Here is a 20071-nt window from a genome sequence, read left to right on the forward strand (position 1 = left end):
CGTGTGGAGGGTGTTTGTGTGTGTGTGTGGAGGGTGTGTGTATGCGGAACGTGGGTGTGTGTGTGTGTGGAGGGTGTGTGTGCGTGTGGAGGGTGTGTGTGCGTGTGGAGGGTGTGTGTGCGTGTGGAGGGTGTTTGTGTGTGTGTGTGGAGGGTGTGTGTGTGCGTGTGGAGGGTGTGTGTGCGTGTGGAGGGTGTGTGTGCGTGTGGAGGGTGTTTGTGTGTGTGTGTGGAGGGTGTGTGTGTGCGTGTGGAGGGTGTGTGTGCGTGTGGAGGGTGTGTGTGCGTGTGGAGGGTGTTTGTGTGTGTGTGTGGAGGGTGTGTGTGTGCGTGTGGAGGGTGTGTGTGCGTGTGCGCGTGGAGGGTGGTGGTGAGGGGAAACCTGCCTTCCGTCCTGCATTGGTCCCACAACTCCACACCTGAAGCCAGTATGTTAATTTCTTTCTGGGCGTCCAGGCAACCAATCCCATAACTGCATTTTCTAAGCCACAGCTGTGCGAACTCCCAGGCCCCTAAGCCTTGCTCCACCCCACTTTCGTGGCCTTACTCAGTGTGCCGAGAGGCTCTCCTCCAAACATGAGCTAAAAGGAACTCCTAAGGAATGTCAGTACCCAGTGTGTACAGATCCAGCCCAGTCTGTGGCCCTGCTGACAAGTGGGTTGGAGGGACCAAGGATTTTCAGCCCCTTCGATTGAATCTAATTTTGCTGACCAGTTTACATATTCGTGGTCTGTGCTTCTCCCTAGATCTCATGATAATGGTCGGGGAATCCTTTCTGTTGAATGTATCAATGTGTGTGCACTTTGCTAATCAAAGTGAGGGATGCCCGGTTGAGGGAATTACTCGGGGTCAGCATCAAACTCTGAGTTCAGATTTAACCAACGCAGATTCAAAACAAAGCTCCTTTCTCTCTGCCCCATGTTGCCTTTACCCCAACCACACAAAAATGGCCCTTCCAATCCCAACTATCTTTATGGTCTCTCTCACTGAGAACACAAACTTGTGCCAAGTTGCGTGTGGTTTTGTGCTGTGGGCTACCCTAAGATCTGGACTCGAACAGCCCGAGCTCACATTAAGTGGGGCCCTTGAGAGCTGGCTCCCATCCCAGAACTGTGCAATTTTAAATACAAATACAGACTCTGATCAGATAGTAAAATCACAAGTTAGATTTGGGGTTTATAGAGCCCAAAAAGAACAGTGGTTATACAACTTAATGCAGTGGTTAATAGTGAGAGATGGCAGCAACCCATCTCACCTCAGTTTACTTGTGCTTAATGCCTCACACTTGCCTTGGGGTGTTGGCCTGTGACAGACCGATTCAGAAAGATAAAGATTGCTCACAGCTGAGAAAGTTTGTAGAACAAAAATGTGTAGCTGAAAAGACAGAGCTAACCTTGCCGGTGTTTGTTTTTTATTCTCTTCTTTGGGTGCAACAGGCAACTCACTGATGGGGAACTCATCAGCCACATTCATGGGAAGTTTCCTAGCCAGCAGTTTGGGATCAGCACCTGCTCATCCTGCGGGACCTACATCTTCCCCCTCGGAGCCTGCCTTCCGAAGTCCGCACTCCGCAACATCGCAGATCTGGTTTTCCCACTCCCACGAAGGTAAGAAACCCAATCGCTGATTGTCCCAAGGGACTTGAGAAATCTTGTGCAAAGTCCACATTTGAAAGGAAGCTTCCCACTTTCAGCTGGAGCGATCCTGAGTGCATCACTGAGTGGAAGTCTGGGTGGTAAGACATCTGGTGGCCTTGGGCCTAATAATATTATTCTCAGTGGGATTCCCCACACACATTCATAGCAGAGGCTGGAAACAGAGAACTTGGAAGATTTATTCTTAGCATGACTGTGGTGTGGAGTGCTTTGAACTGTGGATCTGTACTTTCCTCACTGATGTTTGGTACTGCAATGTCATAGAATGCCATGTCCAAGGGCTGCATAAGGAGCTAGTGTTGTGTGAATAACAGCAAAATCTTAAATGGCTCATAAACATACCCATAAACATTTATCAAATCGTAATCATTTTTACAAGTCAGGACAGTCAAAGCAAATAGCAATACTTCGTTCCATCATTAATTCAGGTATCATATTGATTTTAAAAAATTGCTAGTCTGGAAACTGCATTAGATGTTATTAATGATTAAAAATTAATGCACTTGTGCGATGTTCTCTGTTCAAAGTTTTAATCCTGGCCTCAATATATATCGTATACATATTCTTAATGAACATGATAGTTGAATGAGCCTACAAAGAAAAGAAAGAATTTGCTTTTATATAGTGCCTTCCACAAACACAGAACATCCTAAAGTGCTTTAGAACCAAGGAAGTACTTTTTGAAGTGTAGTCGCTGTTGTAAAGTAGGGGACACAACAGCAACGTGATAACGGCCAGAATATTGCGCTCGTCGGAAGGGCTCGGTGAGGGTGAGTGGGAGTGATTGGGAAGCCACTGCTGCCTGCAATCGGGCCACGACTGTGATTTCATGCTGGTGGGCCAGTTAAGGCCCGCCCAGATTGAAACGCTGCTACAGTGCTCAGTGCTCCCTGTGTGAGGGGGCGAGCGGGGAACTGCACACATCCGCCTGGGTGCACACAGGAAAAGGCCCCCGAGGCACAGAGCTGCCAGAGGGAGATGAAGATTTTTGAAAGTTAAAAATAAAGAATTTTAAGGTGTTAAAAAATGTGTCCCCTCATGTGAGTCTGTTACATGTGCCCAACGAGTGCAGTGTTCTGGCCAATGTGTTTTTGTGATGTTGAGTGAGGGCTAAGCATTAATCAAGACATCAGGGACAACTCCTCTGCTTGTCTTCGAAATAGTGCTGTGGGATCTTTCACATCCACCTGAGAGAGCATATGGGGCCTTGGTTTAACATCTCATCTGAATGATGCACCTCTGACCATGCAGTACTCTGTCAATGCTGCACTAGAGTGTCAGCATAGATTTTTGTGCTCAAGTCTCCGGAGCCAGATTTGAACCCACAACCTTCTAGCTCTGAGGTGAGAGCACTCCTGACTGAACCAAGGCTGACATGTATAATAACTCAGCACTGACCAGAATGGAAATATATTTTCCTAAAAGGCACCTCACAAAAGAATATATGTAGAAGGTGTACTTAAAGCTCTTAATGTAGTCTTGCATCATCAAAACTCTTTCTGTATTTGTATCTTGGCCAAAATTCAAATCTATATTGTTGTGAACCATCTGAATCATTCATCAATGCTTGTACAGTTCCCAAGCATCTGAAAACACGTCATTCGCTCTGAATACTATCCTTTGGCATATAGTCCTGCGATTAACTGAAGATACCATCACTTGATCAACAGATCTATACTTAGTAGCCTATATCAAATTTTAATTGTAAGTGTATATATGGAATGAAATCCTTTGCTGCATCTTACATTAAATAGCCTATGTTGACATTGTATTGGTGCACCTGACTGAGGCAGATTTACAGTGATGTGCAGCATATTTAAATCCATTGATAACCATTCCTTTCAGAGTATGCACGATTCACTCATGTTATTTACCTAATTTGCAATGTAAACAATATGCAACTAATCTTCAATACCCGAGATTGCGGTAGAAGGTATTTCCTTGTAGGATTCTAGAATTTCCGAAGCAGAACAAGGTCTTTTGGCTAGTCAGATCTGTGCTGATCATAACTTTTTAATTGCAGTGATTAACTTTTAATTCCATTTCACTGTCCTTTCCCCATTGCCTCCTCCCTTTTGAATATTTGCTCAATTTTCTTTTTTCAAATTGTCACATAGTCTCTTTCTCAGCAGGCACTTGTCACAAACCGTTCCATTTTTAAGAAGGCTTATTGTTCTTCTAACCTTCCCCTCTATTTTTCTAGTAATAATTACAGAATTACATAGAAATTCCAACCTAGAGATTTTGCCCAACCAGTCAGTGTTGGTGCTTGTCCTCCAGCTCTGAGTTGAAGCTCTGTTAGGGATTTTCTGACTGGTGAAAACAATCATTCAGTATGGTATTTACCCTCTCAAAACCCTTCATCATTTTGAAAACCTCTATTTGATCTGCTTTTAATCTTCCCTGCTCCTGGGAAACTAGTCTTAATTTTTCAAAAACAGAATTACTTGGAAAAACTCAGCAGGTCTGGCAGCGTCGGCGGAGAAGAAAAGAGTTGACGTTTCGAGTCCTCATGACCCTGCGACAGAACTAGGCGAATCCCAGGAAGGGGTGAAATAAGAATTATGTCACCCCTTCCTGGGATTCGCCTAGTTCTATCGAAGGGTCATGAGGACTCGAAACGTCAACTCTTTTCTTCTCCGCCGACGCTGCCAGACCTGCTGAGTTTTTCCAGGTAATTCTGTTTTTGCTTTGGATTTCCAGCAACCGCAGTTTCTTGTTTTTTGTTTTTATCTTAATTGTTCAAGTTTTTTTTTAATATATATACCAGCCTCTTATTTCCTGGTATAATTCTAGCGAACTTTCCTGTGGTTCTAATGTTTTTCTTATAATCACATGGCCAGATTTGACTGCAATACTCCAACTTGACCAATGTCTTGTAAAAATTCAACATCACTTCTTTGGTTTTATATTCAATGCACCTGTGTATAAAAGCCAGAATCCTATCGCTCTTTTTTTTTAAATGATCTTTTCTGCCTGCACTCTTGCTTTTAAAGATATATATTTCTTTGATCTCTGTGCTCTTTCATTCTTTGAAAGAATCTTTAGGGTCCAGTTGCTGCTTCAGGTTTCACTGCACTGAGCTGCATCCACCACCTCTCTGTCCACTCCTCAGACCTGGCAATGGCCTCCTGCATTGTCCCTAATGGTTTGCTGTGGACTCTCATTTGGCATTGTCAAGAAGCTTCAGTATAGTTCCCCTTTCATTAATTCCAAAATCACTTATATGCATGGAAAAGAGGAGATATGTCCAATACACACCACCCACATTCTATCAATCTGAAAGACATCCATTTCCCCCTACCCTTTGGTTTCTGTCACCTGGCCATTTCTCGAACCATGCAGCCCTCTTCCCTTACACATTCACTCTTTGCTTTTGCGGTAGAGAGATATCATCTTAAAGCTAGATAGCTGATACCCTATCAGAGGTTTCCTGTAAGTTCAGTGTTAGTCAGCTGCCCCATGGGGATACATGGAGAAGCAGCAACATGAGAGGGAAAAAAGCCTGTATAGAGCTTGATGCCAAGTAATAACAGTTTTTAAATTGAACTTCCCTAATTCTTGATGGAATTGATGCTAAGTATTGGCGATATTTACAGGAAATGTCTGGGAAGGGTACTGTGGAGGGCAAAATTGAATGAAGAACCCAGCGCTGGGGTGTGGAGGCCCTGCTGTTCATAATGTCTGGGCCTCAGTAGGGCATTGTAGGGCCAACTCCACTGGGGCCAGTGGGTGGGCGAGAACATTGGTGATGAGAGGCTGGGGACTGTCCCTGGCAATGAAAGGGGAGCTTCAGATCTGGGCCCTATGGTTGTGGGGTGGGGGTTGAAGGAGAGGAAGACTAACAATTGAATGAGGGGGAAGGTTTAAGATCAGATTGGTGAGGGTGGCAGTGAGGATGTTTGAGATTCGGAGGTTGGCGTTGGGGGGGGGAAGGTTGGCGATCAGGAGCAGGGGTAACACTGGAGATTGGAGCTGAGGATGTGGCTGAAGGCTTCCTTCAGGGGACTTGGGGACAGCCCTGCTCTCCCTGACCCACAAAGAATGCAAAAGGAGCCACTTAATGTGAGAAATCAGCAGGTCTTAAATTGGATCAGCTGTCAGGAATTCCAGAGCCTCACTTAAATTTAAGTTCCTGCACCATTGATGCCATTTGTACCTTTGGCATGTTAATTAGGCTCCTGGCTGCCTTTTGGGGGGGGTTTCAGCCATTACCTGACTTCTGAAGCCAGAGTTATGGGGAGTTGGGAAAACTCACAGTCCTTTAAAAATGGTGGGGTAGGGGACCTGGATGCGGAAGTCCTGGACCCATTTCCACAGGTCCCATTTTTGCCAGTGGGGGAGGTGGGAGGGGCATGACTCACACAGGATGAAAACCCAAACTCAGGAGGGCCATTTGAACTTAGTGCTGAGTTCAAACAAACCCTATTTTGGTTGTTCTAAGGGTCTTAACCTGCAGTGTGGGAATCACAAATTTGCACAAAAAATGAAATGGACATAAGTGCTCTTGAAGGGTAGATAAGGTCTGTTTAAGTGTCATGATCTGAAGGTTTTAAAGACCCCGCTCTTTAAGCATGAAAAACGCAGGCTGAATCTGTCAGTGAAAGTTAAACAGAAACCCTCAGCTGGGTGCTTTGATTGACAGTCCATCTGGTGTAGGTTAGGAAAAAAACAACAATCTGTTCATGCAATTTCAATAGAGGTCTTTGCTGACATTGCCCAAGGGCTATTATTATGATGTCATATTGAATGCTTGGCTGAGTTTCAAATGTGAAAGATGGCTCAGCGGGGCTTGATTGACAGTTTAAAAAGGCTATTAAAGGATTAGCTGTCTTTGATGTTGGCCTTGTATAGAAGTTAGTTTCTTTTTATAAGAGATCGATCATTTCAGGAGATTTAACAGCTTTGAATGGGGTTTATGAATGGGATTTTTTTTTCATTATCATGTATGTATGAGTGAGAGCTGTATTAGATTGTTAGAAGTTTTTAAATCTCCATATAGCTCCTGAAGTCTTATCTATAGTGGATACTGGGCAAGTGGCTTTGGAGGTGGCATCGGGGATATGAGAGGCCATGGGGAGTGGGTGGAGGGCATGAGTTGGCATGGAGGTGGCATGGGGGAATGAGGGGTCATGAGGAGTGGGTGGAGGGCATGTGTTGGCATGCAGAGACCATGTGGGATGGCAGAGAAAGTTTGAAGGGTGAGGGTTTGAGGACCCCATGGCTTCTAAAATGACTGAGATGACCAGTAGAACAACTGGGATAACCAGCCCGCCTCAGCACTCTTTTGCCCCTGTGGCTGCCTGAGATCCGCTTGCTGGCTCGGTGGGCCTGACTCTATTCTGCATAACCCATCCCCGAGTGAAAATTGGGTCTGACAGAGTCCTCTAAACTGAGGTGGCTAGCTGCCTCACTGGTGAAAATCCTGCCCCTGCCTTTCAAAGCCTAAAAAGGGCGAGAACGGGATTGGGTTGAATTTGGGTTACCTGACCTTGACATTTTAAGCCTCTAATGCCCTCCATGAGGAGGGGTTGGAGGTAGGATTGGGCTGGGTTAAAATCGAGGTTGCTATTTTCATTCACCAGAATATTTGACCCATACCTACCCAGGGTTGCCAAAACAGCTGCAAACTATCGTTAGAGCATTGGAACTTTCTAAATTCTTTGTAGGCTTCAATCAATAAAATTTAAACATATCGCCAATCAAGGCAACAGAAAATACACTCCACTATCACCAGTTCATCGTAGTTTCTTTATTGTTACATCCTGAGCATGGCAAATAAAACTTGAAGCTTGTTTTGTAAATAATGCAGACAAGCCCAGGATACATTAGTGCACAGAAACAAGGACTATCGGCATCAGTTTTTCAAGCCAAACTCTACATTTTTTGAGCAGTAAATGATAGAAAAGTACAAATTGACATTGAGCAGAGTGGAAAGGATACTTATTAAGGATACTTGTGATTAAGGGTTTACAGACAACGATGCGACTGAGCGAGTACACTGTACATGCTTTAGGGGGAGCAACTGTTAAAGAACCAGATGCTCGTTTTTTGTAGCCAGAAGGGCTCCCTCTGGGATGAAAGACCAATGGCAACATTGAAATTTAATTTCAGGTGAGTCAATAGCATTTCTCTTGATGCAGGGTAATTTTGTGCTGATACAAAGTCCTGTTTAATATGAAGGATTGCAGCTTCCCTTCCTACTCATAAAAGCTTGGAAATGACTGTGAGCAATGTTATCATCTGAACACTTAACACACTCATATCAAGTTCCTCTTCTATTTTAATGGAAGCATTAATTCACTTAAAATGTATCGTTCACGCCTCCGGTAAGATAGCGGAGAGCGGAATTTGATATGAGCACATTAAACATTTGTTATTTCCAGGCAATAATCCTTACTTTCTTTAAAATTAACTCACGATCTATAATTGATCAATATCAAACAACGAAAAAAAAGTCAATATGTTTAAAACGTAAAAGGCCAATCAATCTCATTGTTCCCATTGAGCTAAAGGTCTCCCAAAGACAATACCTCCCTGTTTCGCCATGTTAAAGCTTTGACGTAAAGATATTTTTTATCCCTCCTAAGATTGATAAACTTAGCTGCCTTAAATTTTGTCAATGTATTTACACCCCATGGTACATTTACACCCCATGGTACAACCAAAGTGACCTCCTGCTAAATATAGTGCTTGTTGTTGTGTGTGTGTGCTCATGCATGCATGCGTATGTGTATGTGTGCGTTATTCCCAGTGGTTTTTGCTGGGGTTTCTGATAACTATATGTCAAAACCCCCATACTTTGCCCGTGCCACAAATGTATCATGTGATACTTCTGGTCAAACTGATGAGAACGTCTCACTTCCTGTGAAACCAACTGACTTTCTGAAACATTATCCATTTAGCAGAATTAAAGAAGCATGTCTCCTTGTTAATGATGCAGGTTGTATCCTGAATCTATAGGACCCCTCATGTCTAATAGTCTCCTTGTCAGTTTAAAGGGAAACTTGATCTTATCTGTGGGGATAGTGCATTTTAATAGTTTACTAACAAACGTAACTCTCTGCCAAGCATTTTTAACCAGCTGCAGTGTTGTGGAAATATCAGGGTGGTACTGTTGTGCCTGGGTGGAAATCATGGCTGCTTCTCACTGTGGAACATTCATTTCTGACATGTTAACCTTCTAGATGCATTTGCAATTTTGAGGAGAAATGTGTTCCTTTACATTTATTTTATGAGCTGAGGATCTTGGGGCAAATTGCGCACCAAATTTACAGATTGCATGCAGGCAGGTCACTCCAGAATATTACAAGGAATAGCGAGGCAGCAGTGTTACACAGGAGCAGAGTCTGGCAAAGGATTCATGTGAGTAAACTAATGAAATCTGCTGTCCCTATGAATAGGCTTGAATTTTCCCTCTAAGCTTAGCGTCAGAAATTTATACTCAGCCAAGTAGTGATCTCGGCGTACTTGGGCTGATTTACAAGTTAAACTATAAATCTTTACGTTTATAAAGTTTGCTGGAGAACCTCACATTCATTTAGAGAAGTGGCTTGGCTCTCTCGTGTACTTGAAAAACTATTTTATAAATCATTACCGTGCTCCTGGAAAGTAAATGTGGAGATGAAAAGGTTCATTAACAAGACATTTCAGATTGAATTTTAGATTAGCGGTGCAATAAAGAGACCCCACCCAATACACACAGTGAGTGGTTTCTTCGGGTGGTTTACAATACATAAATGCATAGTGATTCTCGTGTGCATGATCTATGAAGGATTTCACAATACATTCTTATGTTACAAAAGGTCACTCCTAATTGCCTTGCTGTGACATGGTGATTTGTAAAGCATTGCTGCTATAATAAGTTTCACATAATACATTAAAATAACACAGTAGTTAATAAATTAATACATTTCTAATAAAGGTTTTCTCATAGTTTTGAAATCACTCAAATTAAATACTGTATCATAAGGTTATGACTCCTTTAGAACTTGCCATTCGCTATTACTTTGTTTTTGAAGCTCTGCATGAGGATCATTTAAAGAAGTGATGTTGCTAACCTGGGGTATTTGAAGCAGGCCCAGATCCCAGAAGAGCCAGGCACAGCCTGCCCTGAGATCTCTGCTGTAGCATTGTCGTGTTGGCTCTAGGAGTTTGCTCACACCGCACCAGATGCTGTACCCGTTGAAGTGTGAGCATTTACAAACTGGCATTACTATTTCTTCATAACATTGTACTCACTACATGCCCTTTCTTCACAGAAGTACTGTTAGGAAAGGTGATCAGATAAAGGCAAATGTGCTGCACGAGATTGAAGGGGAAGTGCCAAAAGAGGAACCAAAAGAGTGTGACAAACATATAGTTGTACGAGGATGAACAGTCAATGCACGTGATGTCAGCATTGGCCTGTATACAATAAAGTATAAAAAATGGTGGATCTGGGCAACAGTTGTTCCCATACAGTGTGGAGGGCTGCAAGATATTTCATCTCTGTTGTTCCACTTTAAGGAGCTGTTACCAAGTGTTGCTGTAGTTACATTTAATACTTGAAAATCAACCCTTGCAATCTAGGTGGCAATCAAGTCATGTAGTAAAGATTCCGATGCAATTATTTTTCATGTTTGTAACTTATCCATTTTAATTTGAGCCGAAGGAAGTGTGGAATAAGGACAAGAAATAGAGTCTGTTAGTCTTATCTCTGCACACCATGACAGTCTATCCATGGATTCTGACATAGGTTAAATTCCTTCTGTTTAATCTGCATTTGAAGAGTCCTGCATGAATGTTCCCTGACTCAGAAATTATTAAGCAAAACTCCAGCATATCTGCCCACAGCCTGTTCTACTAGTCTCTCTCCACAGGCAACATGGTCTCCCCACCACCAGAAGCATAGGAACCATTGCACCCCATGCAGCGTTTGATAATCTGCCTGTACATACCTCTATAACACTCAGTTACATTCTCAACCAGATATTGATCCAGCTACTTTTTGAAGAGGTTAATTAAGACATCATTGACCGTTTTGTCGTGACATCCTGTTCCAGATCTTCATTCCTCCATGGGGACAGAAAATCTAATGTAACTAGCCGTAACTATCTACAGTCTAATTTTGTGTTTACTATGCAAGTTACGTCATTTGCTCACATCTGTAAGACTTGCACACTACTTCTTAACATTATGAAGACTGGGATTTGCATTTCCCTAAGTGGCCTTTCCCCCTGTGAAAACAATCCCTCTTTTGTAAATATCTCTACAGAATTTAAACTCCAAGTCCCAGTCACTCATGTCGAATGAGCCAATCTGTTATTGAATATACCGTGCCTATACTGCACACAAATATCCACTCCACTGTTAGAAATAAGATTGGAATAATGTCTTTGGACCTATGGAGATGCACCCAAGTATTTGATTGTTTCAACTTGGCTGAAACATTTCAGTGTATATCATTAATCACACTCAAATCTTTTTTGTGTTCTTTATTTGCATGTGGACATTACTGTTTCAACATGCATTAGTGTGCATTTATGTTGATAATAACAAGCATACTCCATTTTTCTGCTCATTTACTTAATTGTTCCAGACTTCTTGAATGCAGCCCCAGTCCCCTTTACTTGTCAGCTGTCTGTGTTGCTTGGGATCATCAGCAGATGTAAAAAGTAGTACTGTTCTCTTAAACTATTCATCAACAGTGGGAGCAGCAGAGGACTCAGACAGAAGCCTGTGGAGCCCCAGTAGGCACTGCTCTCCCTCAGCATCACCCCCATCACCCCAGCGCCCCCCCCCCGCAGCCACCTCTGTTCCCACAAGCACCTTCTTCACCGAACCAGCTTTCAATTCAGCAAGATAATTTACGATTAATTTCTTAAGAGACATACTTGAGATGTTTTATCAAACATCTTCGGAAAATCCAATTATGCCCTTTGGCTATTCCTCGTGCAGTTTTAATTGTACCTTCAAGAAAAAAAAATAAAACTGTGATTAAAAACTACAAATCCTGTAGCGCAGGATGTGATGCAACATTATTGTACTATTACCACTGATTGTTTCATTGTGCCCTTCACTGTGTATTAATATGTAGAGTGGGTTGCAAGACACTTTGCTATGAAGTGTTACACTTGACATTTAATATATTAGGAACAAAGCACGAAAGGAACCATCTCACTTAAGACAAAATCCTTTAATGCTTTGAATTTAGACTTCTGGTGGAATGCACTTAATTCACAATCTCAATTCACTTCCACTGCTGTCAACACCAGTAACAGACCCATAGCCACCACTTGGCACCAAAATAGGAAGAGTAGCAAGCAGGGCACAATGTCATGTGTGAGACAATAGCAATCTCTCACCACCACAAATTAAATTTAGCTGAATGTTACTTTCTAAATGTAAATTCTGTTTTTTGGTAAATGCTCTGGTAGATGTTTATTAACCCATTTGACCAAACTCAGGAAGCATTGGGAAGCTTGCCCTTAAGACTTCTTTCTTCTTTCATATGGTTTTAGGAGCAGAAGCTGTCATCACAGCTCGAATGTCGCGTTCCCTCACCAGTCCAGTGCGCTGCTGGAAAGCAAGTGTAACTCCAGGATGCTGCCCTCAAACTTGAACCGGGGTGGGGGGTGGGGGGGGGGTGCGGGCAAGATGTTATTACGGGCTCCATGGTTTGGTCAGGGTATCCGCTGTCACAGCCAGGCGGGGGTTTGAGGTGCCACTTGTACGTCAGTTATGTCCAGTCCGTATTCTATTGAAGGAGAATGAAGCTGGGTTGTTGGGATGTTGAGTTGGAGACAATGGCTGGAAGCTTTCAGCCCCAGCAGCAACAGGAAGCTTGGCCGGGGTGGGGGGTGTGGCGGAGGAGATTAACTTGGTGTGAGCCCAATAATCAGTTTCCAATGGCGGGAATGGACTTTAGCAATAATGTTCTCGGGACTTCAAAGGCATGTTAAAGGCCAGTTGAGCTTCCCGACGAGCAATGTTTTGCCTGTATTAGCAGGTCATGCCGCGCTCATTAAAAGGCCACCACACTGGAATTAAATCCCCCGCCAGCGAGAAATTAGAACATTCACTTTCACGACCGCATCAAGTGGCGTGCACCTGGTGAAGTAGACTTCTCCCATGGTTAACAGTGAGCTGCTGCTGCATTGTCCTCTTTGGGGAATGTCTATAAATGCCAGCCTATGCTCAAGACTGGGTGGTGGCAGTACCAGTTGCATGTAGGGTGACCATTGGGAGGGAGGAAGGGTTAGCAGGGAAGGGTCGGGCAGTGGCCGGGCAAAGGTGGAAGGGATAGTGCAGGCTGTCCAGGCACCCCATGAGGTAACGGTGGGGACGGTGACTTCCTGTCTACCCCCACTGCGAGAATTGGCGAGCTCCTCGCGATGCATATTTAATGAGCTGAATAGCGCAAGATTGTCACCAGTCCCGCCCCCTCCAGCGGAAATCACTCCCACTTCTGTGCGCGTGCGCGCTACCAAGCTTGGACTCTGGATGGAAGATTTTGGCCAATGGCCAGAAGTCTTACCCTCATCGGGCGGGTGCACGCCTGACCTGAATGAGCTTAAAATGACGCGCAAGGAGGTTGGGCGCGGGTCCCGATGTCATTGCGCACTGGCACGATAATTCGGTTGGTGAGCACACGCGGGAATCGGCAGCGCGCCCGCCGACAATTAAAAGACCTATTAAGGCTGTTAAAATTAGAATTGGATTAAATTGTTCCCTGCCTGCCCAACCTTATGGCTCATCTACTTGGGTGGGGGAGGGGGGGGGGAGATGAGGTTTCCAACTGCAAAAGAATATAAAAATGTAAACACTTCATTAATAACACGCCCCTGCTCATGTGACATGATTTTTAAATTTCAAAACATTTCATCTCCCCTTGGCAGCTCTGTACCTCAGGGGGCTTTTCCTGCACACACTTGCATGATGTTCCCCACTCATCCACATCTCCCCCCACTCCCACACAGGCAGCACTGCAGTGCCCGTTTCACACTGGGCGGGCCTTAATTAACCCGCCAGTGTGAAATTACAGTCCAGCCTCGATCATGGGCAGCAGTCAGCTTCCTGACAGCCCACACCCACCCCCGCCAAGCCCACCCGACAAGGACAAAACCCTGGCCTATGTGTTTATTTGGAAGGGTGCCTTCTGCCCAAACTTGCCTCCAGCGGTTTGGAATTGGAGATATTCGATACGTATCCAGAGGGGCTCTCATAGGGCCTTGTAGTGTGTTGGGCCTTGAAGGCTCCTATGGTTGGGAAATTCCAAGTTATTTCTCTGTACATTATGGTGTCCTGTCGATTGGAGAGAGAGGCGATACTTAAGAGGACTGGTAACCAGTGAACCGGAGCTGACCTCCAAGTTCCAGAGATTATCCTCATCACTGAGTGAAGCTGTGTGTCAATGAGTTTGGTGATGATGAGGCCAAGACGTGTGCACAGTACTCAGTTGTTGGGAAGACCAGAGCTATGGCCGAAATACGAAGGACTGTGGTTTTTACACCCCAGCTTGTGCCGATGAGCTTGTGGATGATGTTCACTCATGTCTTGGCACTTTTGGTAGTTTTTCGAGATGGTGATGGTAAGTTAGGGAGCAGTTAAGGGTCGCTCCAAGATAGGTGGGAGTCATATATAGCGCTATTTCTCCAAGGTGATATTTAGAGCATTGTACACTTGGTGATTTTCAAGGAGGAATGCAGAGATGTTAAACGTTGGGCTTGATTGCAGTCTCCACTTGTAGAAATATTCATCCGGTTTTGACAGTTCTGAATTTAGCATGGCTTCCACATTCTGGAAAGATCCTTAAACTTTTGAATCTATAACTAATGTCATCGAAAGGGTGAGCGAAAACCCCTTACAGGGCTCAGGTCAACAGAGCAGAACTAAAAATCAAAGTGCTTGGGGTTAAATGTCATAATCGCAAGATCTGAGTGATGAAGGCCCTTTGCTTATTTCACCCCTTCCTTTCAGAATAATAGCCACAACTCATTATTTTCTTTAAATTCCTGTGGGTTGCATGTCAGGTAAATAAGCATGATCACCGTGAATAAAGATCACATTGTTTGATGCAACATTTTAGTTCAGTGTCTTAGAGAATTTGGATTTCAGGGGACCCCCAATACACCATCCCCTAACTAACTTGCATCAGATTAGCTTAACCTATGACCTTTGACCATTGATAACTTGGGTTATTGGGTTTCTTTGTTCACAAGTTCTTCTCTTCCCTTCATTTTTGCTTCACATTCTTTAATTTGCTTTTTCTGATTTGCTGTATACCGGTTTCCTTTTAATGTTCTATTCCATATTTATTCTTTTATGTTATCTTTTTTGTTTCTCTTGCATTTTATTTTTAATCTCTTTCATAATCATCTTTTCTTTTTCATCCATTGTTAATACTGTGTGCTGCAACCTTTGTCAGGCTATATACCACTTAAAATGAGCACTGCCTATGACAGATGTTCCTTTGATTTGTTGTGCTGCTTACTAGATCATAGGAAAAGAACAGTTTATGTACTTAGCCCTGCCCACAGCATTCAAATGTAATTCAAAGGCACCACACCTTCCAACATCCCTTCTCATTGATGTATTCCCAGAATGAATAGCTATTTGATTTTTAGGAGTTTTTAAAATGTAGTTATGTTTAATCCATGGCTGTGAGAGGTTATCATTGTCATACCGTTCTCTTCACAAGATAAATACAGATGAGATTGCTCGCTTGGCCCACTTTAACTAATCTATCCAGGAAAACTGACAATTCCCCCTTAACACTGTCCCTTAAATGATTTCAAGGCCAGGATTTTCTCTTTGGGAGGGGGAGGACGGTGGGGTGGGGTTGGTGGGCCCCGCTCGCCGACGCATAAAGTGACGCGCTGTGTCGTTGGGCGCACATCCCGACATCACTGCGCGTCATACCGATCCTCCGTTCGGCGGACGCACACCGGAGTCGGCTGCGCACCCGCCGACCTGTCCAAGGCCTGTTAAGGCCACTGATCAACCAATTAAACAAATTGTCAGGGCTGCCTGCCCAACGAAGAGCCCAGGCGGCCTTCGCATTTTTTCATGAAACCTAATCTGCAGGCGGGATGAGGTATCGTGAAAGGTTTATTGATTAAATAAAAATTTTCATGAAAATTCATAAACACATCTCACCTCATGTGAGGTAGCACTGAGCGCTTCCAGGTGTGCGTTACGCTGGCCGGGCCTTAGTTGGCCTGCCCTCGTAAAATGGTGGTGCGCAGCTGATCACGGGTGGTGATTGGCACGGTGCCCGCTCCTGACCGGCCTGCCTTATGGGGAGAAAATTCTCCCCTTGGAGTAGTTACATGCGTATATACAAAAGCACTCATATGGATGTGGAAAAGTTTATCTGTTGAGTTGACCTCAAAGTTTCTGAAAGGCCGATTTTGTTTGATGTGAGGTGAATAAGTGGCGTTGTTTAAAGTAATTTTTGCTGCAGAACAGTTCAGTGGCAATCCAAGAGCTTTGCCCAGACTGTTTTCTTAATAAGTTAATCTCCCTCACCAGCCGCTCATTTACAAAATAAATGACAATATTTGAAAGGAAACATTGTGGTTTGATCATTTTGTTTCCTTTAATTAAGATTTTATTTAAATTGTAAGCAGTTCTGACATATGAACATCTTACTGCAGTGAAGTAATCAGATTATTCAACTTTAAAGCTTTAGCACTCAATTGTTAGAAAATGTTGTTGTTACTTGGTTATTCAGTATAACATTTTATCTTTCTAAATAGAGTTTTTATTAACAAACAGAATGCAGAAAGTGAAACTCTTTGAAACACAATTGGCCACCTGTGACATATGTGAGGGTGGAGGTGACTGGAAGTGATGTTAGCTTATGAATACTTAATGCAATCATCAAATGCCTCTCCCTGCTATTTTAATTGTGAGATTAAGTAAATTTAAAAGAAATGGTTAACATCTCCACTAAAATAACAGCAGAGAGAAATTTGATGCAAGCTTGAACATTTATAGAATATAATTTCTCACACTCATTTTGATACCATAGATTGACATTGATAGATAGAAAGTTTAAACATTTCATGTCAGATTCAGAAGAAAAATCGCTGAATCACTTTGCAGTGTTTGAAATTAATTCTTGAACACACACGGCTGTTGCACATGGAGTCTCAAATTGGCAAACACGATTCTTTGTGTCAACTAAACTTTCATGTTGACAGAAATGATGAAAAAAGTGGTATTTTGCACAGTTTTGAAAATTTATTCTTCGTCATGTTTGCCTTACAATCATAAACTCGCATTTTTTTCAAAATAAAGGATAAAAATAAATTGTGGGACCAATAGATCAATGACTGTACGACCACAGCAAATACCAAGGTATAGAAGTTTACAAGCCCAGAAAAAAGCCATTTGTCCATCTGTAACAGTAAGGAGTATTTTGCTGTCGCTATAGAACCAGACAGCCATCTAGACAGAGAAAGAAAATGCCATGAAATTTGAAAATCACTCTAATAAAAGAGTACAGATAAACCATTAGAAATAATAGGCTCAATTTTAGAAGGAGCCTTCTCCCATTATCTTAAGCCTCCACAAACACTATTGTATATTTAGCTTGTGTGTAATAGGAATTGCTGATCATTTCGGAGAAATGTACCCTAGTGAACTGCAGACACCTGCTTGCTGTAGCCCTTTGATGCCTGCTCCTTTCCTTCCACAATGCATTTTTGAGCCATTACAATAGGAAATATGATCAGAGAGTAGTAATCAGCTTTTCATATTTGTATAGAGTGTAAAACAAAACCCGCCCAAAACAAAAAACAGCAGGACACACAAAAGGAACTGACCCCCATTCGCAACCAACAGCTAAACAATGTTCTAAACTTCACCTATAATTAGCAAAGTTTCAGACTCAGGCACTATAGTGTGGAACAGTAAAATCAGTTCCCCAGTTCTGCCTTCCAAATGAATACTTTCCAAGTATTCCAATGTCTTTTGAAACTCTCCAGCCAGATCATATTCATTAAAGAATGGAGCCATCAGAAAACACTATATGGATGCCATTGGAGACAATTACCCAGTCACAAAAGTGATCTGATGGACACCAGATAAATTATGTCCCTGTAACCAATGAAATGAGAAGGGAGATTTCTTCCTCTGTGGTGTGGCAGGTGATCCAAGTTCTAAAAAGTCGAGTGATTGATAGCAGCAAAATGTTTCTTCCTCTTTGGAAGCTGTACTTCATTTCCCAATGGATTGGATCAGTTTGGGTAGGTTCAGATGACAACATGTTTATCCATAGCTCCTACTGCACCAGTCGTTGACGTGATTTGAAAGGGGTTGTAAAGCATTAACATCAGTAGGGAAATAATTTTTTTGTCATTAACGATATTGCATTAAAGTGACCCACATGCCGAGAAACTAAAACATCTGGCAAATATTCTGCTCCACAAAATTGTGCAATTTTAACCCACTTGCAGTGAAAATAAAAGCCAATTGAAAAGATCAAAGGCGATTATATCAAAGCAAATTCTCCAATTCTGAAGGCTGTAACCTAATTTTGCACACCCTTAGCCACAGGCATTTAAGAAGAAAAAACAGTGCCACATCTAAAAATCAAACTACAGATCAGAAGGTTTATAAGGTATGCAACTATAAGACATGCAAATAAATAGCTTTTTTTTCTGCATATGTGCAAATAATGATTGTCCGTCAAGGTAATATATCATTCCTGCAGATGAGTTTCTAATTTAGGGGAAAGAAAATGGACTGAAGAGTGAGCTAGGTATAGTCAGGCATGTGCCAAGTGCAGTTAAGGCATAAAGCCAACAACATTTTTAACTGATAACTGTGCATCTATGTTGGGATTGTACGTGTGACTTTTTAAGGCAAATGATTAGGCAATAATTCAACAAGTCAAAAACTAACAGTTTCCTTATCCCCACCAGATTTACTAACTAAACCATTCAGAGTTGCATTAGATTGATGAATATCAGGCACGGTTTATCATTGGTATTTTTCCTATTCTAAGATCTTAGGGCATCTCAAGTCTAAGATTGTGTCCTTTTTTTTCTTTATATACAAAACCCAGTGAATCTTAATCACCTCTGTTCCCCACTGAAGCATGTCATCATTAACACTAGGGCGCTGACTGCCCCATTCAGGATGATTACTCTCCACTGCTCCGACAGACTGGGATTCAATGAGGACTCCACTAATACAGTTTAGGCAGCCGCATGCTTCATACGATCAGGCCCCGGCATGTAGGAGCCAGCTGGCAAATTGTCAAACTGGATTTGGGCTCGATGCCAGTGCTCAATGCACCGTGCCAACATTGCCTGTCTTTCTGTCTATCATTGAACTGACTTCACGAGGTGGTGTGTCTGACGAGTTAAGGGCATTGTGTTGATCCCTTAACCCTTTGACAACCAGTGTCAAAATAGTCACGACATATTCGAAAGGAAGTCGATATGAGCTATAGGATTAAAATAAATTTATAACTTTTACGCAACATATAAGTAAACTCTGTTGAATTTTTAGCTTGATTGGTTTTATGTAAGCAACTTGTAAAATTTATATCATGTTTCCTCTATCTTAAATAAGCTGTAACAGTATACAGGAGCACAAATGGTAAAGAATATAGAGCTGTTACGATACTTTATCCAAGTCTAAACCTATAAGGTATTATAATGGGCTAGGCAACTTGGTATAAAGATAATAGCAGGCCAACCTCTCAAACAATCAATGTTTGATTTTGAGTCTCAGGGCCACTTGTTACTCCACCTCCCTGCTATTTTTCAGAGGGTTTCTTTTGAGTTTCAATGGAACTCAAAGTTTGAAGTTCCGAAGAAGAGCCATATTAGGCTTGAAACGTTAGCTCTGTTTCTCCCTCCTGCTGCCAGACCAGCTGAGATTTTCCAGCACTTCCTGTTTTTATTTCAGAGATAGCACACTTCACTAAAGCAGGACCACTCCTTAGTGAAGTAGTATTGACTAACCAACCGTATTGCAAGATTATTGATGGCAGCTGTGAGGTACACAGTGCAACACAAGTCTCAAGTGTAGGGAATGCGCCAGCTGAAAATGGGGTCAGTGGGTAGTTTGGATTCCACTTGTGACGTTTTACTTGGTCACTTTAATCTTTCACCCACATTTTTCAAACTGGAGGTCTTTCTATTAGCACTGTAGCAATTGGACCACATTATATTTCAGACAACTTCATTACTTTTCAACATGAAGTTAGCCACTGTGGGGGAGAAATCAAATCTGGTCAGGTGGCTGAAAATGATTGTGAACCAATATTAGTGCCTTAGCTTTGGAAGAATGCAAAGCCCTTAATCCTGAGCCTTATAGAAATCTGGCAGCATCACCCACAGTATAGAGGATATTGGTAGATCGTTGGGCTACCAAACAGCCAAATTAATCATGTTAAGTATGTTGAATTAACTGAGA

At 42.6% G+C, this 20071-nt stretch overlaps 1 protein-coding gene across 3 annotated transcripts in view; it reads left to right on the forward strand.

Annotated features, from left to right (window-relative positions):
* The window catches only part of bahcc1b (BAH domain and coiled-coil containing 1b), a 277536-nt gene that overhangs the window by 79889 nt on the left and 177576 nt on the right, over positions 1-20071 (forward strand). For all 3 annotated transcript variants that reach the window (XM_041216621.1, XM_041216623.1, XM_041216622.1), the window contains exon 3: positions 1436-1606. In XM_041216621.1, coding sequence (XP_041072555.1) covers positions 1436-1606 — 171 coding nt within the window. The remainder of the gene's footprint in view (positions 1-1435; positions 1607-20071) is intronic.

The sequence above is a fragment of the Carcharodon carcharias genome, chromosome 22, assembly GCF_017639515.1.
Source record: "Carcharodon carcharias isolate sCarCar2 chromosome 22, sCarCar2.pri, whole genome shotgun sequence".
In the NCBI taxonomy this organism is placed as follows: Eukaryota; Metazoa; Chordata; class Chondrichthyes; order Lamniformes; family Lamnidae; genus Carcharodon; species Carcharodon carcharias.